Here is a 26363-nt window from a genome sequence, read left to right on the forward strand (position 1 = left end):
TTCCTTGGACTTGCTCTACAGCAAAGCATGAATTCAGTGTCACTAAGCATTTCGCTAAACTGATCGACTTTGGCTAGTAAGCAAAGGGACACCTGAAAGCAACCTGAAAATACTCATGGACTGGAGAGAGCGATGTTTATTTCTGCCCCCATATTCTCCCACCCCAAATGACTTGTTCATAAATTTATTCATTCTTGTCCTTGTGAGCATCAGGCTCTGAAAGTTTCACATTTTAGCTCATCCTCTAATTTTTCCAGGAAGGAGATGTTTATCTTAGGGGGGAGACCCATGAAGTCCTCAGTGCTCCGTGTGGCTACAGGCCCGTCAGCCCATTCCAGAAAGGCAGTCATTTCTCTTCAGTGTTCTTAGCCAGCACTTTCCTGTCTACATTGCTGTCCTCGAGAGTGCTTGTCAAGTGCTTTCCAAAGATCGCTGAGTTATTTCAGGCTGAAGCATTTTTGCTGCGATTGTATCTGATACCTGAACGGAGCCGCTAACTCACCAGGAAAGGAGGGAGATGTGGGAAAGTATGTGCAAAGCACAGCCCCACCAAAGCATGTCAGCTGCTGAAGTATATGTTTCAAATATGAGTGTTTGTCCTGTTTCTGTTAAGAGGAGGGGTTATTTTAACTGTGCGTAGAAAATAGTCCCTGATCCTTGTTTGCTAGTGGAAAATAACTGCTCGTCCTAGTATTATCCCATTTAATGGTGTTCCAGCAAAGTGAACAGTGCCTAACAGCAGCATTGGAGAGCATTGCAGCGACAGAGCTGATCAGACAATTCCTCTGAGAACCGGGCCATCCCAACTGCACAAATATGGATACCCTCAAAGAAAAACCATGTGTGTTTTCCTCCCTCAGCACCCAACTCTGCTTTAATCTGACCATCTGTCACCTCACACAGAAGAGCCCCACTGTTAAATAAAGGGCTCATTGTTCTGCAGTCTGTAGCAAATGTGCCTCAACCGTTTGCTCTCTGGTAACTAAACTCATCTTGCTTCTTCCGAGGCTGGCTGCTGACTAAAGTCTTTTTGCCTGCTAGGTATGTCCAGGGAGCATTCTGCTAACAGAGGAAATGTTGCATTTCTCTATTAGGGAAAGGCTAAACTTAAATATTTCCTCTGCCGACAATATCAGTAAATGTCTCTCTCCTGTCCTTGTGCTTTAATCTAAATTCAGCCTGCTAATTTATCTCTCTTCCCTTGCAGGCAAGAGAAGCAGAAATGAGAGTAGGGAGGGTAGTAAGAACACAGCGATCTTCCCTCGCACACCTGCATATTCTCTTTACTACAGCCGTTAGCCCTCAGAGAGCTTTCTAGGCAATGCCCCAAGCAAGGTCAGGAAGACAAAGCTTCCACGTATACTCACAGCCCCTTCTGGTAATGTAATTTGCTTTCCTGCCTGTTTGTTGTGCGTTGCACTATCTTGAAGTGTCTTTGTGACCTCTGTCATGCCAAAGTATCTGAAGCAGGATCGCTTTGGCTTCAGCATTTGAGGGAGTAAGTGTCAGACACAGGAAAGTCTGATTAGGCTTTGACATGACAGGAAAAGGAGACTTAAAGGGGGAATGGAGTATGGTGAGGTTGTTGACCAGTATTAAAAGTATTTTTAACCTCAGAATCTCTCTCCTTCAAAGGCGGCAGACAGAAAGCCCAGGTCCTCAACACTAGCCTGATGCACTCTGAGTCTGAACTGGACAGCGATGAAGCCATCTTCACGTGGCCCGACCGTGAGAAAGGGAAACTGCTCCGTAGCCAGAATGGCTCCTTGCGCAATGGACAAGTGATGCTCAAACCCAAGAACCAGAGGGAGGAAATCCTATAGCTCCCCTCAGGCGGCCTTTTGCTGGAGCTCAGTGGGAAAGGCCACTCCCGTCCCTATCCTACAAGGGCCTTTGGAGGCCAGTTTGATTAGGACAATGCTGCTAACTCGTTTCATAGAAAATAACTTTGTTTTTGTGGGTTTCTTTTCATTCAGTTAAAACTGGTTGTACTTGAACTTGAAATTCAAGGGAAATCAAAGGGAGGAGATGGCAGCTGTGAACCCCAGGCGAAGCATCAGAAAAGGACAGAGCTGGCGTCTGGAGAGCAGCAGGACAGAACCACTTGGAGCAACTGTGAATGCGTAGGACCCTCCTAGCCCACCTCAGACTGCAGTGGAGGAAACACCCATGGACTTCCAGCTCACTTGCCACAGGAGCTCCTGGGAGAAGGAAGGTCAAGGCTGTGCTTTGAGCTGTGCTCTGAGCTCCCTTCAGGCTCTGGTAGCCTACCACAGGCTACTTTTGCTGCCGAACAGCTTGCTTCTCTTTTACTCCCACCTTCCCTAATGGTTTGAGCACTATTTCAATTTAGACTCGTCCTTTCACATGCACTTAGCTGCTTTTGGAGTGTAGAGGAGGGGGAATCTAAACACTACGGTCACACTCCATCAGCTTGCAGGTAGGAGAGGGTTTTGTAGCTGTTCTAAATTACTGTCAGGCTCTTCTCACTGGGAGTGTTGATGACATGGTGCCTGTTCAGATGTGAAAAGCTGACCTGTCTGCGGTAATTGGCTGGGCTAGGAGACCCCCTCCTGCAGCAAGCTCTCCTGCTGGGTACCAGAGCCAGGAGGGAACACCCACCTTTGGTACCTCTGTCTAGTGTCTGGCTTAATTCCAAAGCTGTGAGATGTTCAGTGGCCCCAGCACCTCCTGTTGGTCACCAAGCAGTCCGTGAGTCTGGACATTAACCATATCTCAGTTATGAAACGCTACATACTGTGGGTTTTTTCTTTTTTCCTTAAAATTTGCACAACCCAGGCAAACGGGGGGTGATATCTTCAGTCGCCGGCAGCTGGCTGCTCCCTCCGGCTGGCAGCTTAGTGACCTCATGTTGTTATGGCTGAAGAGCCCTGCGTGCTCCTAACGCAGTGCGAAGTACACGCTTGGTGTCCTTTAGTTGGTGGCAAAGGGAACTCTCGGTACCCGAGGACATTGCATGGTGAGTGCCAGCAGCAAGTGGCCGTGTGTCTCTGCTGCCTGGGCTCTGGGAGGAAGGTGTGTGGTGGTCCTTTCCCATACCCGCTCCTTTATCTCACTGTGCTGCTTTCGTGAGTTGCACCCCGGTCCTTGGGCAGAAATCGGCCTCTTGCTGGCATGAAGGATGCCACTGCTCCTCTGTGGATGGGTGGGCAGTATATTGCCTTTCTTTGTGTTTAATTTAAAAACTGGAAACTTGTTTCATTGGCTTTTTTTTTTTTTTTTTTTAGCTATGAAAGCCAAAAGGCTTTAACTTCCTCAGTTGTATTTATATTGCTGCACTACTGATTTGTGTTGAGCTAGATGAAGATTAAACACTATTGAATGCGAGGGAATGTTCCCTCGCTGAATGTAGTCATGGCTGCTGCTAAGTTTATTTTTCTGGGCAATCAGCTGTCTTCCTCAGGCACCAGCACTGGAGCCTGCTGCTCTCCCGAGTACCGAGGCATTAGCCTCGTGCCCTCCCAACTCTGCCAGGCACGGGGCTTGCCTCTCGCTTGCCTGCGTCACGGCACAGGCCACCCTCCAGCTTGTCTGTCTTGTGCGCAGCTGGTGCTCCGAGCCAGGCTTCCCCTTCCCGGGCTGCTCCTGCACCCGCTCTCCCAACGGCTCCTTCCCTCCAAGCCCGCCTGGGACCACACACGGGGATGGCCGACACCGGGATGCTCCCCGTGGCGTGCCTCAAAGGGGCACAGCCCAGTGCTGGCTGCAGCCACTGTTGCGAGCTGTACAACAGCCAGACACTTAACTCTTGGGTAACGTCACCTTCTGATGCGTTCCCCTTCATTTGGATGTAAGATGAACAAACTACGAGGAAAATGAGGTTTTGAAGCTGCAGGGATTGATCAGATGTGGTCCTGGGACTGTGCCTGAAAGCGTTTTGTGCTGTTAGATTAGAGTTGTTGGACTCTCGCCGATTCTGGTCCTTGGGGCTTGTGCTTTTTGAGCCTCTTGCTCCTGCCCGTCCCAGGGAAGTCCTCCCTGCAGTAGATCGGGGCTGGGTGCAGTGGCGGGGCGTTCGTTGGTGCAGAGCTTGGTACCCCTCACAGGAGATGCAGAGTGTGCTTTCAAGCAAGCCTGGCTTCTTGTTACGGAAGAGGGAAGAATTAAAATCTGTGCAGCTGTTATCGCCACACCTTTGTTTAGCCGAGGTTATTTTCTTCATCCTTACATTTCACTGTGGGGTAACAAACGTTTGGGTTGGGGTGCTTTAGTCAGCTGGCAGCACCGCCCGCTATGGCTAGATTTTGCAGTGGGCTGTGGCGTTCCCTCCACGCCGAGCGGTTCGGTTAGGACGGCTTCCTCGCTCGTCAGTCATTTGTCATCGCCGAGTGGGGGTTTGTGACAGAGCACAGTGCAAGCTCCCGTTAGACTTCTGTCTCCCATTAGTATTCCCTGGCTGTGCAGCCCTCTTCCTTGCTCCACGTGTTAACCCTCGGTGCCGCTGAGCCCTCACCTTCGCGGGGCTGCAAGAAACAGGGACGCGCAGCAACCGCACCCTGGCCTCGTGGGAGCACGAGGGCCTGTGAAGCTGACGGAGGCGAGGAGACCCTCCCAGGCTGAAGGCAGTAACTTTTGGCCCAGCATAGGAACCCCCTGACCCAGGGGACGGGGCGGACTGTCTGCTTTAGAGCACTGTTAACGCAGACCTCTCCCAAGGTGTCTGCACATAGAGCAAACGTGTTATTTTGAAATCCCTTGCCACCCTCTCCTCCTCCCCCGTGGCATCACTAATATCGCTGCTGTTTTGTTACCCGAGCACCATGAGCGGGGCTGACCTTGCTCGGGAAGGTCTCTGCATTGCTATGCATTATGATTTCACAATTAGAGACACTGGCTACAAGTTACCCATGTGTGGAAGTTAAAAGCTGAGACATCTGTTAGATGAACCATCAGCTTCACTTGATTTTGTTTTCTTCTTTAACATATTCAAACACTGGTTAAGATGTTTGAGGCAAATGTTGCGATCTAGTCATAAAATAGTTTGCTCTTAAATCTTTTCTTCATTCTTCTGCATAGCAGGGGCTGCCCAACCTGTCTGGACTTTGGTTTAACAATGTTTGTTGATTGCAGTGTTACTTGGATCAAGACTAAAAGTAATTTTTTTTTTAAACAAGATGTTTCTTGCAAATAAACAGGGAAGATGTTTTGCTGCTGCTCGGCTTGCTTCTTTCTCCAGTTTCAGCTGTGGGACAGTTCCTAATAACACCACTGTGCTCTTTGTATAAGAATTGGAAGTCCTCCCTCATTCCTCTCGCCCAGTGCCCGGCAGCGGGGTCTCAGCTGGCGCTGCTGGACAAGGGACTGCCTTTGCTCCAGCCACTGTAGCGTGCCATGGGCTCTATTGCCAGCGCAGCTAATGGGGCTGCCAAGAGCTTGCTTGACAGACGGCCGAGTCCGCTCCTTGCTCAGTGACCAGTGCAGCAACCTCTACGTGTTGATCGCTGTGCTTTGCGTAGGGAGCAGGAGATGCTGAGCCTCATGCTACAGCCCCCACGCTTGTGTTTTGATCCCTGGTTTGTTTATCTGCTCCTGCTTTAGCACAACCAAAATTCGCTTCTGCTACTTGAAGTTGACTTTCAGCCTAAGCCCCCGACGGCTCTTGCCCCTGGTCTCCTGCTGACCGGGTACGGAGTCCCCTGGGCCTGCCCCGGGCTGTTCCCTGACAGCCGAGGCAGGGTCTGACTGTTGATTTCACTGGAAAGCAAAATAGCAGCAGCGTCGGGGCTCAAGCTGCACCCACACCTGGGATAACTGTTCCTCCTAATGGAGCAGAGGAACATTTATTAATTAGCGGAGTCCTTGAAGGAGATTAAGGCGGCTGCCCAGCTGTCACTGTGGCTGGCTGCTGTAGGGAACGCACTTTAGCACCACCACAGCCAGAAGGGACCTGACAGCACCACGGGACACGGATTTTTCAGAGGGGGGAGGAGACTCACCTTCAGAGCTGCCCTTCTGTCTGTGTGCATCTCACGTGGTCCATGGGTTGTGCTGGAGCCCTTAGAGTTCACGCTGCTCAATGTCTCCTAAGGACATGAGAAGCCAAATCTCCCGGGCTCCCTAGCCCACTGCCTCTGCCCACAAGCGTGGCAGCAGCTGCCTTCAAAATAAAGCCACCCCAACCCTCTCCAGACATCAAATGGCTCCCGATGCTGTAGCACACCTCTGCCTGGCATCAGGGCAGGTGTAGCCCTACTGTCTCCCAGCAGGAACCTGCCTGGGAGCAGCCCCTGTCTCTGGAAATCCAAAGCGGCAGGAGGCTCCTGCCTGCCGCCCCTCTGCCATTGGTGCTCAGCTGGGTCCCCTCCAGTTGTGTTCATGCTCTCTGCTATTTTTTTCCTTCTCCTGTTCACTCGCTGTCCCTGTGGGAAGCTCTCTGAAGGGCTGCCCTTTCCCAGCTGCTCCCAGCCAGCTCCCTTCGCTGTCTGCTCAGCATCACTTAACATTTGCTGGCTCCTTGCAGAGGTGCGGGAGGAAACCCAGCAAGTGCTCGCTTGTGGTGAGGGACAGGGGTCGGTGGCCATGGGCGAGGGAGCCCCACGTCCCCCAGCTGCGGGCTTTCAGGGCTCAGCTTCTGGAAGGGAAAGCTTGCACCAGGCCCAGGGCAGTGCGGGGAGAGAGCCAGGATTTCTCACTGCACGTGGGCAAACAGCTGCTCCTGCCTACAGCTGCGTCACCTCCCCGGGGGGATCTGGGTCTGGTCTGGAGCCTCAGAGCAACCCCAGGTTCGTTATTTGAGAGAAATCTCAGAGAAACAGGTTTTGTTGCAGGAGTTTCACAGCTCAGGAAACTGAGGCAGCGGTGACTGTGGCCAAGGCAGCAGCTCAAGGACTCTGCCCACCACTGTCACAGCCGTCCTGGCATTTTGGTGGTTCAGCAGCCCGGGGAAGCCCTGGGACCCCTTAGGGAAGGGGGTGCATGGATGCGGCCGCTGGTGCTGCGATGCTGCAGCTGGCTGAGGCTGAGACCAGGGTGCCTGTCAGACCACGAAGGAGCCGGGGAGATCAGTGTAGCCACAAATACAACCCCGAGCTCCCTGGCTCTGCTTGATCCCTCCCTAAGCAGTGCTCGTGGCTAGGAGGAGTTAAAAAAGAAAAAGGCTCTTTCTGGAGGAGAGCACGTTTTTTTTCTCTCCGCACACCGTTTGCACCCCTCTGCTTGCACTGTCCTTGCTCCGACCATGTGGATTTGGCGCTGCTCCCCAGCACCTTCCTGTCGTTAGGATTCCCTGAATTGCTGCTGCTTTACCTCTTCCAGCCGGGCTCTCCCCGGCCTCAGCGGCCGCACTGGCAGGAGCTCCCACACCTCGCCCAGCACCCCTGCAGCCGTGGGGGTGACACGGTTACGGTTATGGTAACGGTAATGACCTGCTCATTAAGCGGGGAATAGCTCTGAGGCAGCATCGCTGTGATGATGGGTGTGGGCAGCCCCTGCGAGCAAAGGGCATTGCAGAGATGCTGGTAGTTCCTGGGGAGCTGGGGACACCGTGGCACTGCCGGCACCGGCACCCCGCACGTCCCTCCATGGTCGGGCACAGACTCAGCGTTTGTCCCTGGGTTGCTGCTGGCCCAGTGGGCTAGTTGTAGGCATTTTGGGGAGAGCACGGCTGGCTCGGGACAGGGGCTTCGCACAGCATCCCTGCTGCAGGCGCCTCCTCCCCTCTCCCGCTGCTCGTCCTGCCAAAGCGGGGCCCCGAGGGACATCGGGGTGCGATGCAGGTGCTGCGGTGCAGGCCCATGGGCACCGTCACCCTCTGTCCATGCCTCCCTCCGTCCGTCTGTCTGTCCATCCGCGCGGGGCCCCGTGTGCCGAGTGAGTCCGTCTTTCCATTGTTCAAACAATCTCTTTTCCACACTCGGTGCCAAAGCCTCCCCGCTTGCTCCCGCATGCGCCAGTATATTTAGCTGCCTCTAAGCCTCTACCTTTCCTTATATAGGAGAGGCCAAACGAATTTCGCACTCTCATTATTAATAGCCTGAGAGGAGCTCTTAGGAGGCTGCCAAAAATAGCAGGCAAACAGAGCGCACCCGGGATGGGGAGGGCGTTGTGACAGGCAGGGAGCTGCCGGGACCGCCGCGGGAGGGACACCGTGCTGCTTTTTCTGGCTTTTCCCTTTGGGAACCACAATACGGTGTCTCCTGGCGTCCTGCCCCGCCGCAGCCCCGAGCGGGGGGTCCCCCTCGTCCCGCCAGCCTTCCCCAGGCAGAGGTAGGACCGGTGGGAGCCCAGGGGCAGCGGGGTCCTGGGGTGGGCAGAGCAGCCCTGTAACCCTGGGCTTTGCTGCTCTGGATGCTAGAAGAGCCGTCCCGTGGGTGTTGTGGACACCCAGAGTGGGTGGCCCAGGGCAGCCTGGGGATCCCCATCCCCGTGGGGTCCCCCCGGCCCAGGGGAGCCCCTGTGGCTGCAGTGGCAACAGGTTTCGCCCTCCTGAGCGACCCACGGGCTCCACTTTGCCCTCCGAGCTACCCCGGGCTGCTGCTGGGCCCAGCAATGCATGCCAGCTCTCCCCAAGGCAGTGCTCTGGGACCCCCACCAGGCACCCAGGGGATGCAGGGCAGGTGGCGGGGGGCAGAGGTAGCTGGCTGCGTGCCACTGGCAGCCCTGGCTGCCTCGTCCAGGAGGGAGAGGGCTTCTCAGCAGAGATGACCCGCGCAGTATCCCCAGAGCTGGGCACGCTGCGAGTCGTGTGCCGGGGCACCAAACCTGGGATGGGGTGTGCGAGGAGGGGGCTGTGGGGTGCCCAGCGAGCAGAAGGTCTTCACCTGCGCCTGGAGGCGTCCGCATCCCAGGCAGGGTCTGCCTTAAATCCCTCCCTCCCTCCCTCCCTGGCGAGGAACTTCTCCCGCTGAACTGGAGGATGCTGCAAGCTCCTGCGGAGGAGCCGGAGGAGTCCTGTGGCAAAGTCAAGGCGAGCGGGGAAGCATCGTGCTCGTGCCGGGTGTCACTGCAGCCCGCTGCTGCCAGCCGAGCCTGCACCCAGCTGGTGTCACCTCCAGGACCGTAAGTGGCCGTGTGGGGCGGAAGGTGTGGGGTCTGCGGGAGGCAGTGGGGCTTTCCCCGCCGCCGGCGTTTAACCTTCAGCCAGCCTGGCTGGTGCCGAGCCCCGCTTGGGCTGGGGACGCTGCTGCCGCTCGCAGCCCCGCGCTCAGCTCCTGGCAGCAGCTTGGTGTAGGCAGGGAGGGGGCAGCCCCAGGGCTGGGGGTCACCGTGGCCCCCCCTCCGCTTCGGGCCAGCCTGGGTGGAGGTGGAGGAGCGGGGGCAGCAGCAAACTAACTCTCTGTGGGGTTGAGGGGGGCAATGGGGCACCCCCATCAGGTTCCGGCTGCAGGGGGGCCGTGGGTGGTGGGTGCTTGGGTCAGCGGGCAGCACAGCGGGGCAGAGCCCGGCCCATCTGCCTGCGGGTGCCCCCCTGCAGCGGGGCCGGTCACCCCCTCCCCAGGGAGCCAGGGTGCCCTCGGCCATGCAAAGCGGGGCCACCCCACGCCAGTGGGATGGGGCAGGAAGGGAAGCCCAACTCCTGGGCACCTTGGCATTGTATTTTGGACATGCACGGGGGGAAGCGCTGACTACTGCAGCTGGGTGCACCAGGGCTCCATGGGCCACGTGCCCGTAGCCCCAAACGGGCAATGCCCACAGGCGAAGGGGCAGCAGGACGGGGCTGGGGTACTCCCCTAGGTGCCCCCTGCCAGCGTTCCTCCTGTACCCACCTCCCACCTCCTCGCTGGGCCTCTTTTTTATTTTTTAAGCCGCTCAGCGGCTGGAGTGGCTGCTGCAGTGGGTTTGCCGGGGATGGATGAGCCGGGGAGAACCGGTGGGGGGGGCAGCGCTGAATAGTAAAACTTGGAAAGGCCCCTGTGAGGCAGCGACTGCAGAGCATGGCCGGGCACGTGGCGCTGGGGGGAGCGGGGGAAAAAAGACGCTTCCTTTTATAGACAGGCTGGGGCTGTTCGGTGCCATGCAAGCATGTGGGTGCCACCACGGTCAGCCCCGGCAGCCCCCCTAGCTCCTCCGCCTTCCCCCTGCAAGGCCGTTTGCCCCCAGTGCCCACAAGCTGCCCTGCCCAGGGCAGGGAGCTGCTCTTGGGGCAGGCGGGGGACCCGGGGGCTGCCCAGGTTGGGAGCTCCTGGCTGGTGTGGGGACACAGAGGAGCCGTGGGAGAGGGGCTGCCCCAGGGCAGAGCTCCCTGCACGCAAGGCAAGGAGAGGCTTTGGCTCGGGGTGGTGTCTGCAGCCGTCAAGGGCAGCGCTGGGGCTGGGGAGGGCTTGGGGCTGCCTGCAGCGGTGGGGCCAACTCCAGGGCTGTGGAGGGGCTTGCGCTGATGACTGGGAACGTCTGGGCACAGAAAGGGCGGTGGGGCAGAGAGGGGCTGTGGGGCAGGGCAGGGGCAAGGAGGGGTGGTGGGAGCATGCAGGGGTGGCCCAGCCTGGGGTCGGGCAAGACAAGGCACCCCGGATGCGGCGAGCATCCTGCGGTGCTGGGTGCAGCCCCCAAGGTCACCTGGAGAGCCCGACTGAGGGCTGTGGGGACAGTGCCATGGGATGGGGCTGTGGGGGCCCCCCGGGCTGGGGTACCTCTACCACTGCCGTCCTGGGAGGCTGCCGAAGGTCAGCCGAGGCAGCTGGAGCTGAAGTGGGCTGGGATGCGAGAGCCCTGACCTGCGCCCTGGCTCTGGGGGTTCAGGGTGGGGGCTCAACAGCCGGCTTTTGGCTCCTGCTGCACCCCAACAGCCCTGCAGGCCCCTGGGATCTCCTGCACTCCTACAGCAAAACTGTGCGGCAGCATCCCACTGCACTGCGGGGCTGGCGGAGCCTGAAGGGTTAAGAGGGTACACCTCTGCAGCCCCTAGATGCCCACTCAGTCTGCTTTTTGCGGGGGACAGGGATGCTGGTCCAGCTGGACACACTCTGCCCCACCACTGCTGCTGGGCTGGGGACTTGGGTCCTGGGAGCTGTGTCTCTGGGGTCCCCAGTGCCGTGTACCTGGGGACCGGCCATGTGGGAGGCCCTGGGGTGCTGTCGGAGCATCCCGGGTGGACCGTGGCTGTGCTGGCAGCAGCCCTGCACCCCATGGTGATGGCTGGTGGCTTCAGGGGCCACCGAGCAGCATGTCCGCTGCCTGCGGGTGCTGTGAGCAGGGCCGGCGAGGTGAGCGCGTACTTGGCACCCACCTGCTCCTTGCAGAGAGCTGCAGCGCGTGTGGCCACGGCTCCCGGCGCTGAGTCACGGCCGCACCGGGCCTGGCCAGCCCCGCGTCCCTCCTGCCTGTGGCCCAGCCCCCCGCGCACCTCTCGCTCCCCTGTGCTAGGAGAGGGCAGGGCTGGGACCCCAGGCATGGCTCCCTGCGCCCCACCGTCGCACTGCTCCAGCTACAAATTTGGGGGTAGGAAGGTCACTGGGGTCAAGGCACAGATGGGCTGTGGTGACACTTGCCCCTTCCGTGGGGCATGCTCCCTACCCATGCTGTACCGGGGCCAGGGAGTTCCCCCGCACTCCTCTTATGGTCTCCAGCCCCTGAGATCTCAGCTGAACCCCCTCCCCTGGGCACAGGCATCTCCAGCCTCCCCTGCCCAGAGCTGTGGGATGGGGAGGGGGTGGAGAGGGCCCGGACCCCCGGGTCCTTCTCCCGGCCTTGCAAACGAGCCAGGCAGGGCGGGTGGGGATGTGGGAGGTGGGTTCCCCCCAGCGCTGGCCCCAGCTGCACCGAGCTGCAACTGCTGCTCTGGCACACGGGCTGCAGCAGGGAGGGCGACAGGGCAGTGTGGGGTGCAGGGGGGTCCTGGGGGTGTGCTGGGGTGCTGCAGGGTGCTGGGGGAGTGTGGGGTGCCGGGGGGAGTGTAGCTGATGCATCCTGACCCAGCGCAGCAGCAGCAGTGGGGACCCCTGCCAAGAGCCAGGGCCAATGGGGGACCGCCCATGCAGAAGCAGCTCCAAGTGCAGGCACCCACTGCCGCCATCCGTGCTGGCCCGTGCGGGCTCATGGGACACGGCACTTGGCCATGGCCCCATCACCTCAGAGGTGCAGCCCCCCACAGTGGCCCATGGCCCAAACTGCTGAGCCTCGGCCACATCCCAGGGCGTCCCATTGCCCACAAAGGGCAGCCACTGGCCAAAATACCAGGCAGCGGGTGCATCGCCAGCCTGGACGCCCTCCAGCTGGTGCAGAGACTCGGCGTCCCAGGCACATGCATTGGCCGCGGCACTGTCTCGCTCTCCAAACACGTGGGTACCCTTGCTCTGTCATGGCTGTGGGCACTACGGCACTGTACGGGCAGTGTCACGGCTGGGGATGCACCCAGGGCCGGGCGCAGGCAGAGGCCAGATCCGGGGATAGGCAGGAGGTGCTCCCCACAGCCCCTGCCCGGCCGCAGGCTTCACCGCGGCCACTGCGTGCCCAGCCCCATGCTGCCCACCTCTCCCTCCCAACCCTACATACTTCTTCATATGCCCATATGGAGTCGGCTGGCGTTATGGAATGTTAAGAAGTATGTATTTTTGGGCTGGGACCCCCGCGCCAGGACGCCCATGCCCACACCAGCCCAGACAGCGCCTCCGGAGAGACGGTGCGTCCCTGGGGCTGGTAAAAAGGAACCAGATCAACTTGCAACTGGATTTGGTCCCCTTCAACCAGCTGCAGCGGCGCATGCGCTACGGCACCTGCTGTGTCCTCGCCACCCCGGCCCGGAGGGGCTGCCGCCGGGTGGGCTGGCTGCGTCCTGCCCCAAGAGGGCTCAGGGTGAGGAGAGGGTGCAGGGAGCAGGGGAAAGGGGGCTTGCAAAATGGGGCTTTGGCCGTTTTTTGAGGATGCCCGGTGGAGGGGAGGCAGCCGGAGGGGCTGCACCTCTGCCGCCAGCCAGTGGAAATCTCTGCGCTGCCCAGACCACCCACACTGCCCGTAGTCCTTGTCAAAAACCACGGAGCTTCACCGGTCCTGAACCGTTGGGAAATGCCCATGAAGCCCCAGCCGCCACAGAACAGGCGTGAGGAGCCTCCCCCCTGCCCGGCGCATCCTCCCTGCGGCAGCCCCGGCACCTCCTGTCCCCACGTCCCCACGAGGGGGTCGGGGGGGAGAGGGGTCCCTGTGGGGAGCAGTCCTGGGGTCCGACCCCCGGGGACAGGCGAGCCACTGCCCCGCTGCCCGACCACCTCCTGCAGAGGAGATACACCACCGGCAGAGCCAGGCACACCAAGGGTAAACGCCGAGATGTGCCAAGAATTCAGGGAAAATGAAACCGAGCAGAACGGTTTCTTGGAAATTTGCTGTCCTGACGTCACCTGAGGCCCCTGCTATCAGTGGCGGGTGTGCTCCGGCAGCACTGATCTCTCAGTGGGCAGCAGACAGACAGGTTGGTGGCATGGGGTGCCAGGGCCCCGCGACAGGTGTTTGGGGACAGCACCCCTTTTCCAAGCTGGGGGGGCAAAATCAGGGGGCTGCTTGCCCCGCTGGGCTGGCAGAGGGGCCGGGGAGCCCTGGGCTGGGAAGAAACGCGGGGTCTGGGGGGTCTCTGCTTTTGTGGGGTGGCCGGGGACTCTTGGGGGGCAGGACAGGGTGGGAGAGGGGGTGGTTGCGGGTGCCCAGGCAGGAGAGCAAGGCCTCACTGGCCCCGCTCGCTGCCCACGCTGCCGTAGGAAGAAACTCTTGTTCTTGCTCCCTGAAGGACCAGGCTCAGACCGGACCCGGCACACGTCTCACTCCAGCCCAGGCCAGCCCACCATGGGTAAGCTCACAGGGTCAAAGGCATGGGCCCTGCAGCGGGACGGCATGGGGGACATGGGGCACTGGCCCCTGGGGGCACGGCAAACATCCCTCTGCTTTTGAGCAAAGGCACAGGGGGGCTCAGGGCTCTCGTGGCACAGGGCCACGGCCGGCCACAGGCGTCAGGGCTTCCCCGGCATTTTGGAGAAGGCGCGAGCCACTGTCCCAGTGGTGTGAGGCACCGGGATGCTCCTGGGAAGAGGCACACGCTGCTCCAGTGGGCAGGAGGGGGCCTGCGGGTGCAGGCAGGGGATGGAGAAGCCCCTTGCAGTGCTGCCCAGAGCGAGGGCAGCAGCTCGCCTTCGCTTTCAGCCCTGCCGACTGACCGCCCTCAATCTCTCCTTTGTTACAGATTTTGTCGGCCCTGCCATCGGGGTGGCCATAGGGATCGGTAAGGTGGTGGTGGGCACGGGGATGGCTGACGCCACGTGGAAATAAATCACTTTCTGGGGGCTTCACGCTGCTGCTCTGCACACACAGACCCCTCTTGGGGGGGGCCGCCCCCGCACCAAAACGCTGTCCCTCAGCCTGTCCCAAGAAGCCCATGTGCAGGACCCCCTTGATGCCCTGGCTGAGGAGGTTTGGCCCTGGGACCCTGTACCACCTGCTCTGCTCCAGGCTGCCCCAGGCGAGCTGGAGCTCTGCCTCCACACCCCCCCTGTTTTGGGGCTGGGGGATGCATGTGTCTGAGGAGCAACCCGGGGCTGAGGGTTTTGCAGCTTGGGAACACGCATGTGTCTGCCAGAGCGTCACCACTGCTGCTCTCTGATGCAGGACTCACTGCTGCGATGCCGGCAGCCCTATGTGCTCTGGGCTTCACCAAAGCAGGAATTACAGCCGGATCCGTGGCTGCCAGAATGATGTCTCTAGCTGCCATGGCCAATGGCGGGAGGGTGGCTGCTGGGAGCCTGGTGGCCATAGCACAGTCGCTTGGTGAGTGCTCCCAGCGCGGTGCCACGGGGTGCCCATGGGGTCACCACAGCACATCCCATGTTTTGGCCTCCCCGGGCGGTACCAGCAGCATGGCGAGGGCCTGGGGTGGCCACGGGAGTGGGTACCCCCAGGGTGCCACCTGCTCTGGGGTGCCCGGTGCGGCCCCGCTGGCTGCGCTGGCCTGGCTGCGGGGATGCCTGATGGCAGCAGGGAGGCGAGGTTTGGGGGGGGGCTGCTCCTCCTCGGGGTGCTCCCCCAGGAAATGGGGCACAGTAGGGGCCCCATGCCGGGGCTGGGCTGGGGGGCTCGGCTGATTTCTCCTCTTCTTCCTCAGGGGCAGCAGGAGTCCCCACAGCTGTGACAGCTGCCCTGTCAGCTATCGGGGCTGTCATCGGCGCTATGATCCCCCGGATCAGAGCCCTGCTGTGATCCCCCGGATCCCCACCGGGACCCTCACTGATGTCTGCCGTGACCCCCCACCCCGGACCCCCGCTGGGACCCCCTGCATCTCTCCCGTGCCCGCTTCCCCCCCGCTATATCTGACCCCTCCCCAAATAAAGACGTCCCGACGCAAACCTCCGCCTCCTCCCCCGGGTCGTGATGCGCCGAGCGGGGGCGGCCCCGGGGCGGGGACGGGCGGGCCGGGCCGGGCCGGCCCCAGTTCCGGGTCGGCGGGCGGGCGGGCAGGGCAGGGCAGGGAGGTACGGCGGGCAGGGCGGCCGCGGGCGGTGGGCACCCCGGGGTGCGCCCCTTCTCCCCTCTTCTCCCGGCCCGGGAGCAGCGGGGCCGCTCCCAACGCTGGCCGCTTCCCGGGGGGGGTGCGGCGGGCCGGGGGAGCTGCTGCCGGCACAGCCGCTCCTGCCCTGCCCGGCGCAGGGCGCTCGGCCCCGTCCGAGCGAAGCTTTCCCGCCTGCCCGCCCTCCTGCCTGCCTTTTTCCTTCTTAGCGATGAAAAACAAAATCGAAGGAGCAACCATTGGAGCCGCTGTCGGAGTAGGTGAGGGTCTGGCGTTGGATCAGCAGCGCTTGGGTTCGCTGCCCGGTCCTGTCCCCAGGCTGGCAGTGGGGGACCTGACCGGGCTGGGGGGCTGCGAGTGCCGGGGAGACTTTGGGCGCAGCTGTGAGGGAGGGGGCAGCGCTGGCCTGTGCCTGGAAATCTGTCTGCACCTGCTGCTGCAGCCCTGCACGCCTCTCCTCTCCTCCCCGAGGATGGGGTGTCCCCATCCCTGCACCCCGCAGCCCTCTCTCCCTGCTCTGACGCCTCTGTCCTTCCTGGGAGGCTGGATCCGGCATGCTGGTGGCAGGGGAGATGTGGGTCGCAGAGACCACACTGACACCATGATGGTCTGCCTGCAGGAGTGGCACTCGTTGGCATCCCAGCAGGCATCTGCGCGCTGGGGTTTACGGCAGCCGGCATCACCGCTGGGTCTGTGGCTGCCAAGATGATGTCAGCAGCTGCCATAGCCAACAACGGAGGAGTGGCTGCCGGCAGCGCTGTGGCCGTGCTGCAGTCGATCGGTGAGTGGGGAGGGCAGGGGAGCTGAGCTGCGCTGGGTTCATCCCCAGAGGTGTTGCACGGGGTTATACACTTGGCTTGCTGTAGAGCCAAACCAGCCCTTTAACCCATCATTGGCCTGAATTACCCAAAACTGTGGGGAAGGGATAAATCCACAATGTAGTAAGAAGAGTCAGGACTTGCTGGGGTAGGGCACCCAAGGCTGAGGACATCGGGGGCTGTGCAGGTAGGCATCTGCTCTTCTGCCAAGAACAACGCCTGCATTCGTCGGCAGCACTGGCCGGAGCCAGAAAGGGGCTCACTGTGCTCAGGGAGCAGAGTCCGCTCCCAGGCCGGCTCTCCGGCACAGTCTGGAGAGGTCCTTGGCTCTCTGCCCAGAAGTCCTTGGCTATCTCTGCCTGGTGCTCGGTCCCTCAGCAGGCAGCATCGATGATCCCGGGGCATCACGCCTCTTTCTGTCTTTGCAGGAGCTGCAGGTTTCTCTCTTGGTGCCAAAATTGGGCTGACGTCTATGCTGGGGCCGCTCGGTGCGGCAGCTGGTGCCACGCTGTTTAAGGGGAAGACAACTCCAGATGACGAACCCAAGTGAAGCCGAGAAGGTGCCTGAGCCCGAGGGTTCTGCCAGGCAGCATGGCAGGCGCTGGGAAGCCCTCGCAGACCCCCCAGTGACTCGGCCGCCCTCTTAAGAGCTGCGGATCCGCTTGAGCAATGAATATATTGAAACCAATAAAAGTGGTTTGCAGGTGGGGGTGTTGTGGTGGTTGGTGTGTGGTCGGGGCCCAGGTGCCCACCAAGCGCCTCAGGATTCGCAGTGGTCCAGGAACAGACCCAAACTGGCAGATTTTTCAGTCCTGCACTCTCTCCCCTAAAAAGCCAAGACGCTGGCAAGGCTGTAGATAGGTTTGTTATAAACTATGTTTAATTTACATTGTGTGTGGTGACGGATGATAGACTGGACTGACATGTGGCACGTGTCCCATACTGTGTCCCAAGCATGGGTGAACAAGGCTCTCCCTGGCAATCAGCTGGGTTTCAATTACTATACTCTCTATAATTAATTACTTAAATGCATCAAGCAACAGTGTTGGTCAACAAGCGGACACAGTCTTTCCCTACCACTTCTGCAGTTCACACGCCATTGTTCTCAATCCTATTTCCAATTTTCCCTGTCTCCTGAACACCGGCCATCCCTGTGCAAACCCAGCTCACCTCAAATGATGGCATGAAAGTCTCAGCTGCATAGTAAGAATAATATATTAAGCCTCCATTAAAACAGATACTCTCCCTTGCACCCCCAGACACTCATACGGTGCGCCTGTGAGGTCTGTTGGTGACTGTGGCTGCACCAGGGTGTGCATGCTCGTTCTTCAGGCTGCTGGGAACATTTAATCAGCACTCGTGTAATTTTTTTTGCTTGTGAATCCCGTATCTGTTTTCAAGGACCATCTCTGGTTCCTGGGCTTGGTGAGGCTACATTGGCTGCACAGGCACTCGCCCGGCTGTGGGTGCACCAGCACGGTGCAAAACAAGGTGTAACCCAGCTGCATGATCGGGGCCTTAAAAGCTGCACTGAGTAAAGCTCCGGTGGCTCCTAACACAGAGGAGCCTTAGGGACTGCACTCGGAAACCCATGAGACTTTCCCTGCCCTTACTGGAAGCCACATCAAGCGCAGTACGATGAGGGTCTCAGGTGAGCGATGGTGTTTCCGTGTTACTGTGGCTCTTGGGCGATTGTGGCATTTCAGGGTGACAGAGCAAAGGCGATGTTCGGTCCCGAGGACTCTCCTCGCTGACGGCGTCGGGCACCGCTCAAGCAGCCACCACTTCCCCTGCATTCAGTTTGGGGGGCAGGGGTGCGTGTAACAAACTCTGTTGGTGATTGATCTGATTACAGCCGATCCCAGAGGCTTCAAAGAGGAGCAAAACTCAGTGTGAGATGCTGTACGGCCACGTGGGAAAGACCAAGCCTTGCCGTGAAGATATTAAGCTGCCGTTTAAATGTTGGCTTAGAAAAAAAATACACCACCCCCTGCCCCTTAAAATCTGTGAGTTTCTGCTTTTAAACTTAGATTCCAACATCATACAGGAAATGAGGATGTACTCTTTTATTAAGGTTAAAGGTTTTTAATCACTTTTCCAGAATACAGATACGATTCAAACAAAAACTATTTTGGGGGGTCTCAATAATTCACTTATTAATACCATACATTGAACTCTATAAATTCTCATATAAGAAAAAGTCTTTTTAATATAGGTTATGATGCACTGGTGACCTATTTAAATCTTTTGAAGTAACACTTTGCAGTTATATAGCACCTTTCATCACGGGGCTGCAAAGCATCCTACAGAATTTAGCCTCATAATACCCAAACGAGGTAGGAAAGTCTGGCCAATTTACAGATGGGTACAACCGAGGTACAGATTGGCAAGGGACGAAACATGAGGCTTCATCGATACAACAGTAGTGACGTGAAGTGTACGCTGGATCCTGGGCTGTATAATGAGTCAGTGGCTTAACTGGGGAGAAAGTCAAGAGTCGTCACCCACACCCTTCTCTTAAAGGAAGAAGCCTGGCTCCCAGCAGGTCGAAAAGACCTTTTCAAATTGTTCTGGCTTTTTGTGTTATAAATATGTAGAAAAGAGAACAAAAAGTCCAAGACTCGTAGACCTAAGACCCTAGGTATGCCATTCGTTGGCATATCTAATAGTCGACTACGAACCACAAAATTAACCAAGCCATAGCTAATGTGGCTATTGCAGCCTGCATCCATAAGTCTGAACGCCGAGAAGTTGGACCACATTTGTGTTAATTAAAATTGTGCACTTGGGATGCATTTTGAGATTTGATGTTTGATGTTTTGTTTAGCTTAACTGTTTAGTTGTAACGAATTCCCTCTTTCCCTCCAAGCAGGTGATAATCTAAGATATTTCAGGTTTTGTTTCTTTATTAAACACCATATATCTGCTGAAAAAACATCAGCTTAGTGAATGTTACTGTCCAAAGAAACTGAAGTACTGTGGCTAGAAGAATCCAAGATGCCTGGGCTCCTTCGAGCCTTTATGACTCTTAAAACCACTCTACAGCCTTGCAACACTCCTTGGACCAGATCTAGCACTGGTGCCATCGACTGAGCGCTAATGACCTCCATGGCAGCAGCATCTATTGATGAAAATTGAAAAACAGAAAAGCTGTTGCAGATTTTGCAATTTGCCACCACGCTAGGTGCAGGAACTGAAATGCTTTTAAATTGAGGTTCTCTCTAAGTTTGTCTCATGCCCATATCCACTAATTTTTCTTAATGGCATCCACTTGAGATGCTTTGAATATAAAATGATGAAACCTAGACACTTAAATATTCATATTAGTTTCTTGCCGTGTACAATCACTCACCTGCCCAAGCTAGGCCAGGACACGGTAAGAGCACCCTGCCGCCCAGACCCTTCCCAGCACCCTCCAACGGCTCCTCTGCCACCACTCGCTCTGGTATTACTCCCTCTTTCTGGTGTGTCCTAAATAGTTTCCTCATAAAGCACAACACAAAAGAAAAGTTACCAAATGCTTCTTGGAAATGGCAGGGGGAAGAAACTGAAGATAAAAATGCAAGATCTTACAGCTCAGCCAGGTGCTATGGGCTTGACGTGGGAGCCATGGGATGGAGTTGGAGGGGATCTGTTCGTGCCACGGGACAGACTAAACGAGTAATTTCCCCCTTAGTTTAAAAAAATCCAACTTCTAAGAAAGGGCCGGAGTCAACTTTTTAACAAATGCAGTAACACTGTGCAGAAACACTCTAACCCCCCTTTTCAAGCCAACCGTTTCCTCCCAGGGAAGATAGAAAAGCAGAGTTAGTCCTACCTGCCTGACAAATCCGCAGCCGTCATGCAGGGGAAAGAGATTTCTCTCAAGCAGCTGACCACAGTAAGACAAGAAAAGAGGTGATCGTGTAGGGACTAGTCTTGCTGTTTCATCTGCCGAGGAGATGAAAAGCAGCGGCTCCTGCCTGCTCCACTCATACCAGCCACCAGCGAGGCAAGACCTGCAACTCCAAGAGGCAGAGTACACTCCTATCCAGCTTCACTGCTCCTAAAACTCCTTCTAGACTTTCTCCTCAGCAATGGTCCATGATTTTTACAGATTTTTGGTGCTCATACTCGCTTAAAAAACACCGTCCTCAAAAAGATAGTTTCTCTTGCAAAAGAAGGGGACAGTAACTGCTCAGTAGCTCAGCTGCTCAAAACTTGTTATTTCTTTAAGTCTTGTAAGGCTGATCATGCTACTGGACACATACTGCAGACGAGCAGCTGTTTAATAGAAGACAGCAAATCTTAATTTTGCCTCTGCTCTGTTAGGAATGTTTAAAATGGACGACATGTGAAGGAAAAAGAGGGAGGGTCCTGTTGTGCTGATGGGAGCAAAACTCCAGCCTAGAGAGCGAGCACGGACAGTGATTTGAGAAGAGCATCATAAGGATTTTATACACGGGCATTTGTTCTGTTGGGTTTTTTGTTTGTTTTTTTTTTTTAAGGCAACAGTGAAACTATTGCTCAAGGGACTGGGAAGAGTTACTGAGATTGTTGCCAAAAAACAAAGACTTTATTGCACATTCAGAGTCACTTCTGTGACCCTGGTACTAAAACGGCATCGGTGGAGCCATGCCGTTGTGGGAGCACACCCTGGGGAAACGTGAAATGAGTGACTTTGCTGCCATCTTATTTCAAGTCTCCGAGGAGCCATCACTCGGCTGGTGACTACTGCCAGAGAAATCCAGGGGTTTCTTTTAGATCAGTAGTTAGCAGAATAATTCATAAGAGAATTTAACTTCTTTTTGCACCTAATTCTGTGGCATTCAACGTGCCCCCAGTTTCCTTCTTTAGCCAACCGAAGACAGGAGAGAGCAGCAGGTTTGCACCGAGCACCTCTCGCAGTGAGAACTGCCAGGAAACTGCCGGCACCGCGGAGGTAATAGCCACACTCCAGAAGCATTTTAAACAAAAATCTCTGCAAAATCCAAAGAAAGACTTGCGTTAGCAGCCAGAACTGTGAATACACTCAGTAAGGAGTAACACGACATGCTCACTTCCACGCTCTCAAATCGGTCTGCACAGCTATGCCATCATCCCTGCACACTGAAAATTAAGGGGAGTTAAACAACGTGTGTCTAGCAGTGGGAAGGGATAGCGACAGAAACGCTGTTAGCAGGAAGCATAATCTTCTATTTTTCTTTCTCACACTCATCTTTGCCGTTTCTCTGTCCACACTGAGACTACAGCATGATTTTTCTCCTTAAAAGAGTATTTCAAGTAATAAACATTGTTGCACGGTCAGCAAATGATTCAGATATGTTTATTATAGACAACTCTGTCTAAGTGTTCAGAACTTTGATCCTGTGTGTATAATCTATAAATATATTTTAACACTTCAAGGTAATCCATCTTATAAGTCAGTGTGAACTCTAGCCGGGCTGACTAGAAATTCCTCGAGAGGCAAAGATAGCCCAGGCACACCCCAGACAACGCACACCGTTGCCAAAGGGCCTCCAAGCAGAAGGTATCTGACCAGAGAAATTGAAACTAAAACTACTTGTCCTGTTAATTACCTCATCGAACTGCAATGAAACCTTTCTCCTCTCAGAGCCACTAAGTAAAAGGAGTTAGCACAATGTTTAACAACTTCGCTTTCAGCCAGTCAAGCTTAAAGTGATTTACCTTTCCTTGCTGAGAGAATATGAAAGGCAAATATCCTTCATTCCAAGTACCTGGAAAAAATTAATGTACATGAAAGTGTTCACAGACAAGAAAGAGTGAGGATCTCCAGAGAAAGAAAAATGAGTACGTTTCTCATAAGATACAAATATACTACTTTATTCTATGGGAATATTTCTGTTAATGTCTATTAAGGGAAAACTCAGATGTGGTATTATTTTTTAGACAATCCCACCCAGCAAAAGCCAGCCCTCCCAACAGCTTGTCCTAACTGCTCTCTTGCTTATTCCCTGGGGGCGGTCAGGGAAGGAGGGAGCTGGCAAAGGCAGCCTGCTGCAGCCAAGAACAGCTCCACTCTTGCAGGGGATGCCCAGGAAATAGAGAAATTCCTGGATCCTTCCCCTCCTCCTACTGACATCGAGGTTCTGGGCACACCTGTGTGCAACAGACACAGCTCGGACTTCTTTTATCCCCTACAGACCTATACACTAATCTTTCCAGAATGATTTTATTTTCCCTGAAACGTTCTATCAACCATCCCAATACAAAATACCATGCCTGCTATTTCACTATTTAATATAACTACGGGGAGGGACAGGTTAGTGTTCACAGAACAAGAAATCAGCCCTCAGGAGCATCCCTGAGCCTCCAAGTGCCTGGGTAGTTTACTGGCAGGGTACGTATCATGGCCGAAACATCTCCCCCGAGAGTGCTAGGCCAGGACGTGAGGAAAGCAGTATCTTTGATCAGAAATGACAGACACAGATGGGCTTTGATCAGACAGAATCAGGGGCAGGTTTACTTTTCACATAGTTTTCTGTATTAAAAAATACATCAGTGAAATCTGTTACAGGCAGGGACAGGACTACCGAGTACACAACGTCAATAGACTACTTTCTGATTTTATTTTTGTTAAATTACTTTTGTTACTGCTAAAAAAATAATGAAAAAACAGAAACAAACAAAACAAAAAAAAAAGGAAATATAATTCAAGGCTGTTGATTTTCATCTCTTGAAATTTTAGTGACAAGATCAAATATCAGACCCCTGTTACAGAAGATGGATAACTGACCAGAGCTAGATAAAAACCATACAATTATCTTCTTTAAAAATAGTTTGGGTTTCCAATGAATTTGTGACCACTGGTCATCAGAAACACAGATCTATAGCTTGAGAAAACGGAGATACAGACAGTATCTGATAATGTCCTGTCCTCTAAACACAATGTGGGAGCTTTTCTCTTCAAAAAGACGCAGTAACAGCCAAGCCTTAAAAAAATCTCTTTCGATTTCCAACACTATGACTAAATCTCTTTGGGTGGGGTGGGAAAAAAACACACAAGGTAATTTTCTACCACAGTTCTGTTGTCAAAAGTAATACTGCATCCTTTGTACAACACTGCACGCGTTGCAAAGGTGGAAAGAGAAAGAGTGCATGTATCTTTCATTTGAAATGACAAGGCCCTCCAGATTTGCCTTATAAAATAACCAAAAACGTAAGAGTAGGGAAAGAGGAGAAAGGAAAGCTGCCTTAAGGGAAAAAAAATTTCCGCGCACCACAGTATTTGCTAGATTATATCGACAGACTGCAGAGCTACTGGGCTAGGTAAGGGATTTTCTGCACATACCCCAGGACAGTCACTCTCCTGTACATACCCCAGAAATGTTCGTCCCGTAACATGATCGCTCTGAAGTTTGACCTACAGCACCTCTTCCACGTCGAAGACTCAAGAGAGCTAGAGCTGGTATTAGCCTGGACTGAGAGCTAGATTCTGGCATCGTGTGACCATTTAATAGCAGCCAGACAGTTGTCCATTTAGATAGCTTCCCTGGCAGACATGCCAGCGGCTTCTGCCTTCCTAACATTTGATCCCAGTTTCAAAAAAATTATAAAAGCATGTGTGTACGTGTATTTATAACGGAAGGTGTCCGTTTGTCTAAATATCGCCACTTTCTCTCCTGTCCTCGTGAAGAGCTCTAGGATCTCCACGTGTTCTTTGGCAGCAAGGACTGCCAGCCATCAGGCTGAGAAGTCACGTGAGCCACAGTCTAGCTCTCCATGCCCAACATTGTTATGGTGGATTTTACACAACCATTTTCCTTAAAAATATCTCACAACTTTTTAAAATCCTAAACAGATAAAGGATTTATGCACCACTCAAATGGGTTAGTTCATCTTGAATTTGTTCAGAGGATTTATCGGTGCCACAGGATGTTTTTTCTTGCAGCTTACACAGCTTGCTTCCTTCCAGTTCCAGTTTGTACATCCACTGTGGTTCAAAATATGCCTGTAGGTGACATTATCTTGGCTTATTTGATACACATTTTCCAAAGGCTGGACGTATTCACAGTTTGGTGCTTCTGATGTGTATTCAAAGGAAAATACCCCACTTCAGTTAGTCTGATAACTCAATATCAGAGTCCTCTGATTTGACTTTGGCAAGTTCTTCGTGTACCTCCCTCACCATAAGAATACGTGTTAACATGATGTCCAAGGTTCCTGGGTCTATTGGCAATGTGGAATACCACATGGGGCTATTGGGTACACAGGAGCGCTCAGGTTGAAGGTAAAATACATCACTTCTCTGCTTCACGCTTTCAGAACTGTCAACGTAAAGAAAGGAAGAGCACATTATCGGAAGGCAGCACTAACAATACTACTCACAAAAACGTTCAGGAGAAACAGTGAAGAAAATGAAAGTTACATTGAGACAACACCACTGTAATTTAAACAGCATAATTAAAATCTTGCCGTTAGTGACTTGGTTTCCCCCCTTCAACTTAGGGAACAGTTAAGTTGTTTCCAGGTCACTTAGCATTAGTTGCTTACAAAGAAACAAAGAAAATTAGTGACTCCTTTACAGATGTGGTTCTTCAATCATAGTATCATCCAGTTAATGGTACTAGCATCGTGATACGATTAATAGATACATTTGACATTCAATCTCTGAATGAAACTGGTTCTAGTATTCCAGAATTGCTGTGGACTTTGGCACAGGGAATGTTCAAGACCTAGCAAAACTAAATCCTAGCCTGCCTGCTCATGGTGCAGAATGGTAAGCCCATCTGCTTGAAAGGCTGACTGTCTGACTGTGAGGCAGATTTCAGGCTCTGGTAGGAAGACACAAAGTCCTCTAGAGCAAGGATCCCTCCTGCCTGACTTTGGAATATTCACATTAAAACAGCAAAGTGAATTTTTACTGCTGCTTGCACCACTGCAGGGGTTCAGCTATGATATATGATGAGGAGCATGAAAATGTTTTCCCAGCCCAAGGACAGCTAAAAGCTTCTAATGATATGCAAGTCAATACAAGGAAGGTAAGAAGAGGGAGACAAAGAGTCAGGACAGCTGCTAGGCACGCCTTTGCCTAAGTAATGGGACTATTTGTAGTAAGCTCAGTAGGTGCATTTTTGAGGGTGATTTATTTGAGTTTTAGCTGACACTAATGAGATGCTGTTTCATTTTGCATGTTTTCTTTGAAAAGAGAAGAACATCATATTCCACCTGCTCAATGATCTAACTAAAGTTTATATAGAAACAGGATAGACAAAATGATTTACATCTATGTCCTTGCTATATAGTCTCCTTTCTAACTCCTAAATAAAAATTAATCTCACATTTCAGCAGGCAAAAGCTAGCAGCAGTTTTACCTAATTCACACTTTTACCTACGCTCTTTCCCAAGGAACATGATGTCAGGATATTAGTTATAAGCTTCTCAAAAGAAGGATCCTGTATGGGAATTAAGGGAGATGAGAATGCCATGGTCACTGTAGGAATGCCCCCCATTTACATTTACACCCTGTGGATGTGTAAACAGACATTTAAAGAATACATATCTCTCTGTAACTCTACTCTGGACTCAACACCAGTAACAAATACTACCTATTTGCTGAGTCTAACAGCATCACTGATGCCGGGAGTCCTATCAGCATGGTTCCATTCCCACTGGGGGATTAGGAATTGGAGAAAGGAGCCCACAGCACAGGCATGGAAGGTCTGAGTGGCATCCTTGCCCAAATGCCTGTTCTAGTCTACATACAGATCAAAAATCAACTTCTGTCACTTACCATTTTGATAAGTAAAATTCATAAAGTCGGACTGGACATCGCAGGGGGTTATCTGTATTTTCAGCCATTTCCACTGCTGTTGGAATCTCCTCATCTTCACTGCGTTTCCTTTTGCCTACAGATAATTTATCTGGATACACAAAAATGGCATCACAGAAGTTCAGTGAAAAACAGCGCCTTCAAGAATAAGCCCTGGTCACTTAGCCTAGCACCTAGTGATGGGACTTCGCATCACACAGAAACGCACTACTTGAACGGATTATGAGTTAAAAGAAAGTCAACTGGTTTGATCCGCTGGATGGGCAAAAGATTGCATATGCTATAGGCTGTCCACAGCCCATTCCTCTTCTAGAAAATCAACAAGAACTAGTAT

At 54.3% G+C, this 26363-nt stretch overlaps 4 protein-coding genes across 8 annotated transcripts in view; 3 read left to right on the forward strand and 1 right to left on the reverse strand.

The window, feature by feature from the left end:
* Positions 1 to 5178, forward strand: part of KIAA0319L (KIAA0319 like) — a 35212-nt gene extending 30034 nt beyond the window's left edge. Inside the window, exon 21 of the mRNA XM_076357595.1 lies at positions 1636 to 5178. Coding sequence (XP_076213710.1) covers positions 1636 to 1823 — 188 coding nt within the window. The 3' untranslated portion in view covers positions 1824 to 5178. The remainder of the gene's footprint in view (positions 1 to 1635) is intronic.
* Positions 5179 to 8858: 3680 nt separating this feature from the next.
* LOC143169656 (interferon alpha-inducible protein 27-like protein 2A) lies at positions 8859 to 15278 on the forward strand. 2 transcript variants are annotated; one of them, XM_076357142.1, is made up of 5 exons: positions 8859 to 9018; positions 13644 to 13732; positions 14123 to 14161; positions 14545 to 14703; positions 15038 to 15278. In XM_076357142.1, the coding sequence occupies exons 1-5, from the start codon at positions 8876 to 8878 to the stop codon at positions 15130 to 15132; spliced, it is 525 nt and encodes a 174-aa protein (XP_076213257.1). In that variant the 5' UTR covers positions 8859 to 8875; the 3' UTR covers positions 15133 to 15278. The 2 variants fall into 2 exon arrangements, with proteins under 2 accessions (XP_076213257.1, XP_076213258.1); XM_076357143.1 differs by lacking the exon at positions 8859 to 9018 and adding an exon at positions 13261 to 13360 and having other exon boundaries at positions 13673 to 13732.
* Positions 15279 to 15581: 303 nt separating this feature from the next.
* LOC143169654 (interferon alpha-inducible protein 27-like protein 2A) lies at positions 15582 to 16964 on the forward strand. Its single transcript, XM_076357140.1, has 3 exons — positions 15582 to 15699; positions 16059 to 16220; positions 16686 to 16964. Exons 1-3 carry the CDS (start codon positions 15651 to 15653, stop codon positions 16805 to 16807), a joined length of 333 nt encoding a protein of 110 aa, XP_076213255.1. The 5' UTR covers positions 15582 to 15650; the 3' UTR covers positions 16808 to 16964.
* A 1368-nt stretch (positions 16965 to 18332) lies between these two features.
* Positions 18333 to 26363, reverse strand: part of LOC143169845 (zinc finger MYM-type protein 4-like) — a 48460-nt gene continuing 40429 nt past the window's right edge. For all 4 annotated transcript variants that reach the window (XM_076357552.1, XM_076357553.1, XM_076357551.1 and 1 more), the window contains 2 exons: positions 25991 to 26120; positions 18333 to 24524 (listed from right to left, as the gene is read on the reverse strand). In XM_076357552.1, the coding sequence (XP_076213667.1) occupies positions 24317 to 24524; positions 25991 to 26120 (338 nt within the window). In that variant the 3' untranslated portion in view covers positions 18333 to 24316. The remainder of the gene's footprint in view (positions 24525 to 25990; positions 26121 to 26363) is intronic.

This window comes from Aptenodytes patagonicus, chromosome 21 (assembly GCF_965638725.1).
Source record: "Aptenodytes patagonicus chromosome 21, bAptPat1.pri.cur, whole genome shotgun sequence".
Taxonomy (NCBI): Eukaryota; Metazoa; Chordata; class Aves; order Sphenisciformes; family Spheniscidae; genus Aptenodytes; species Aptenodytes patagonicus.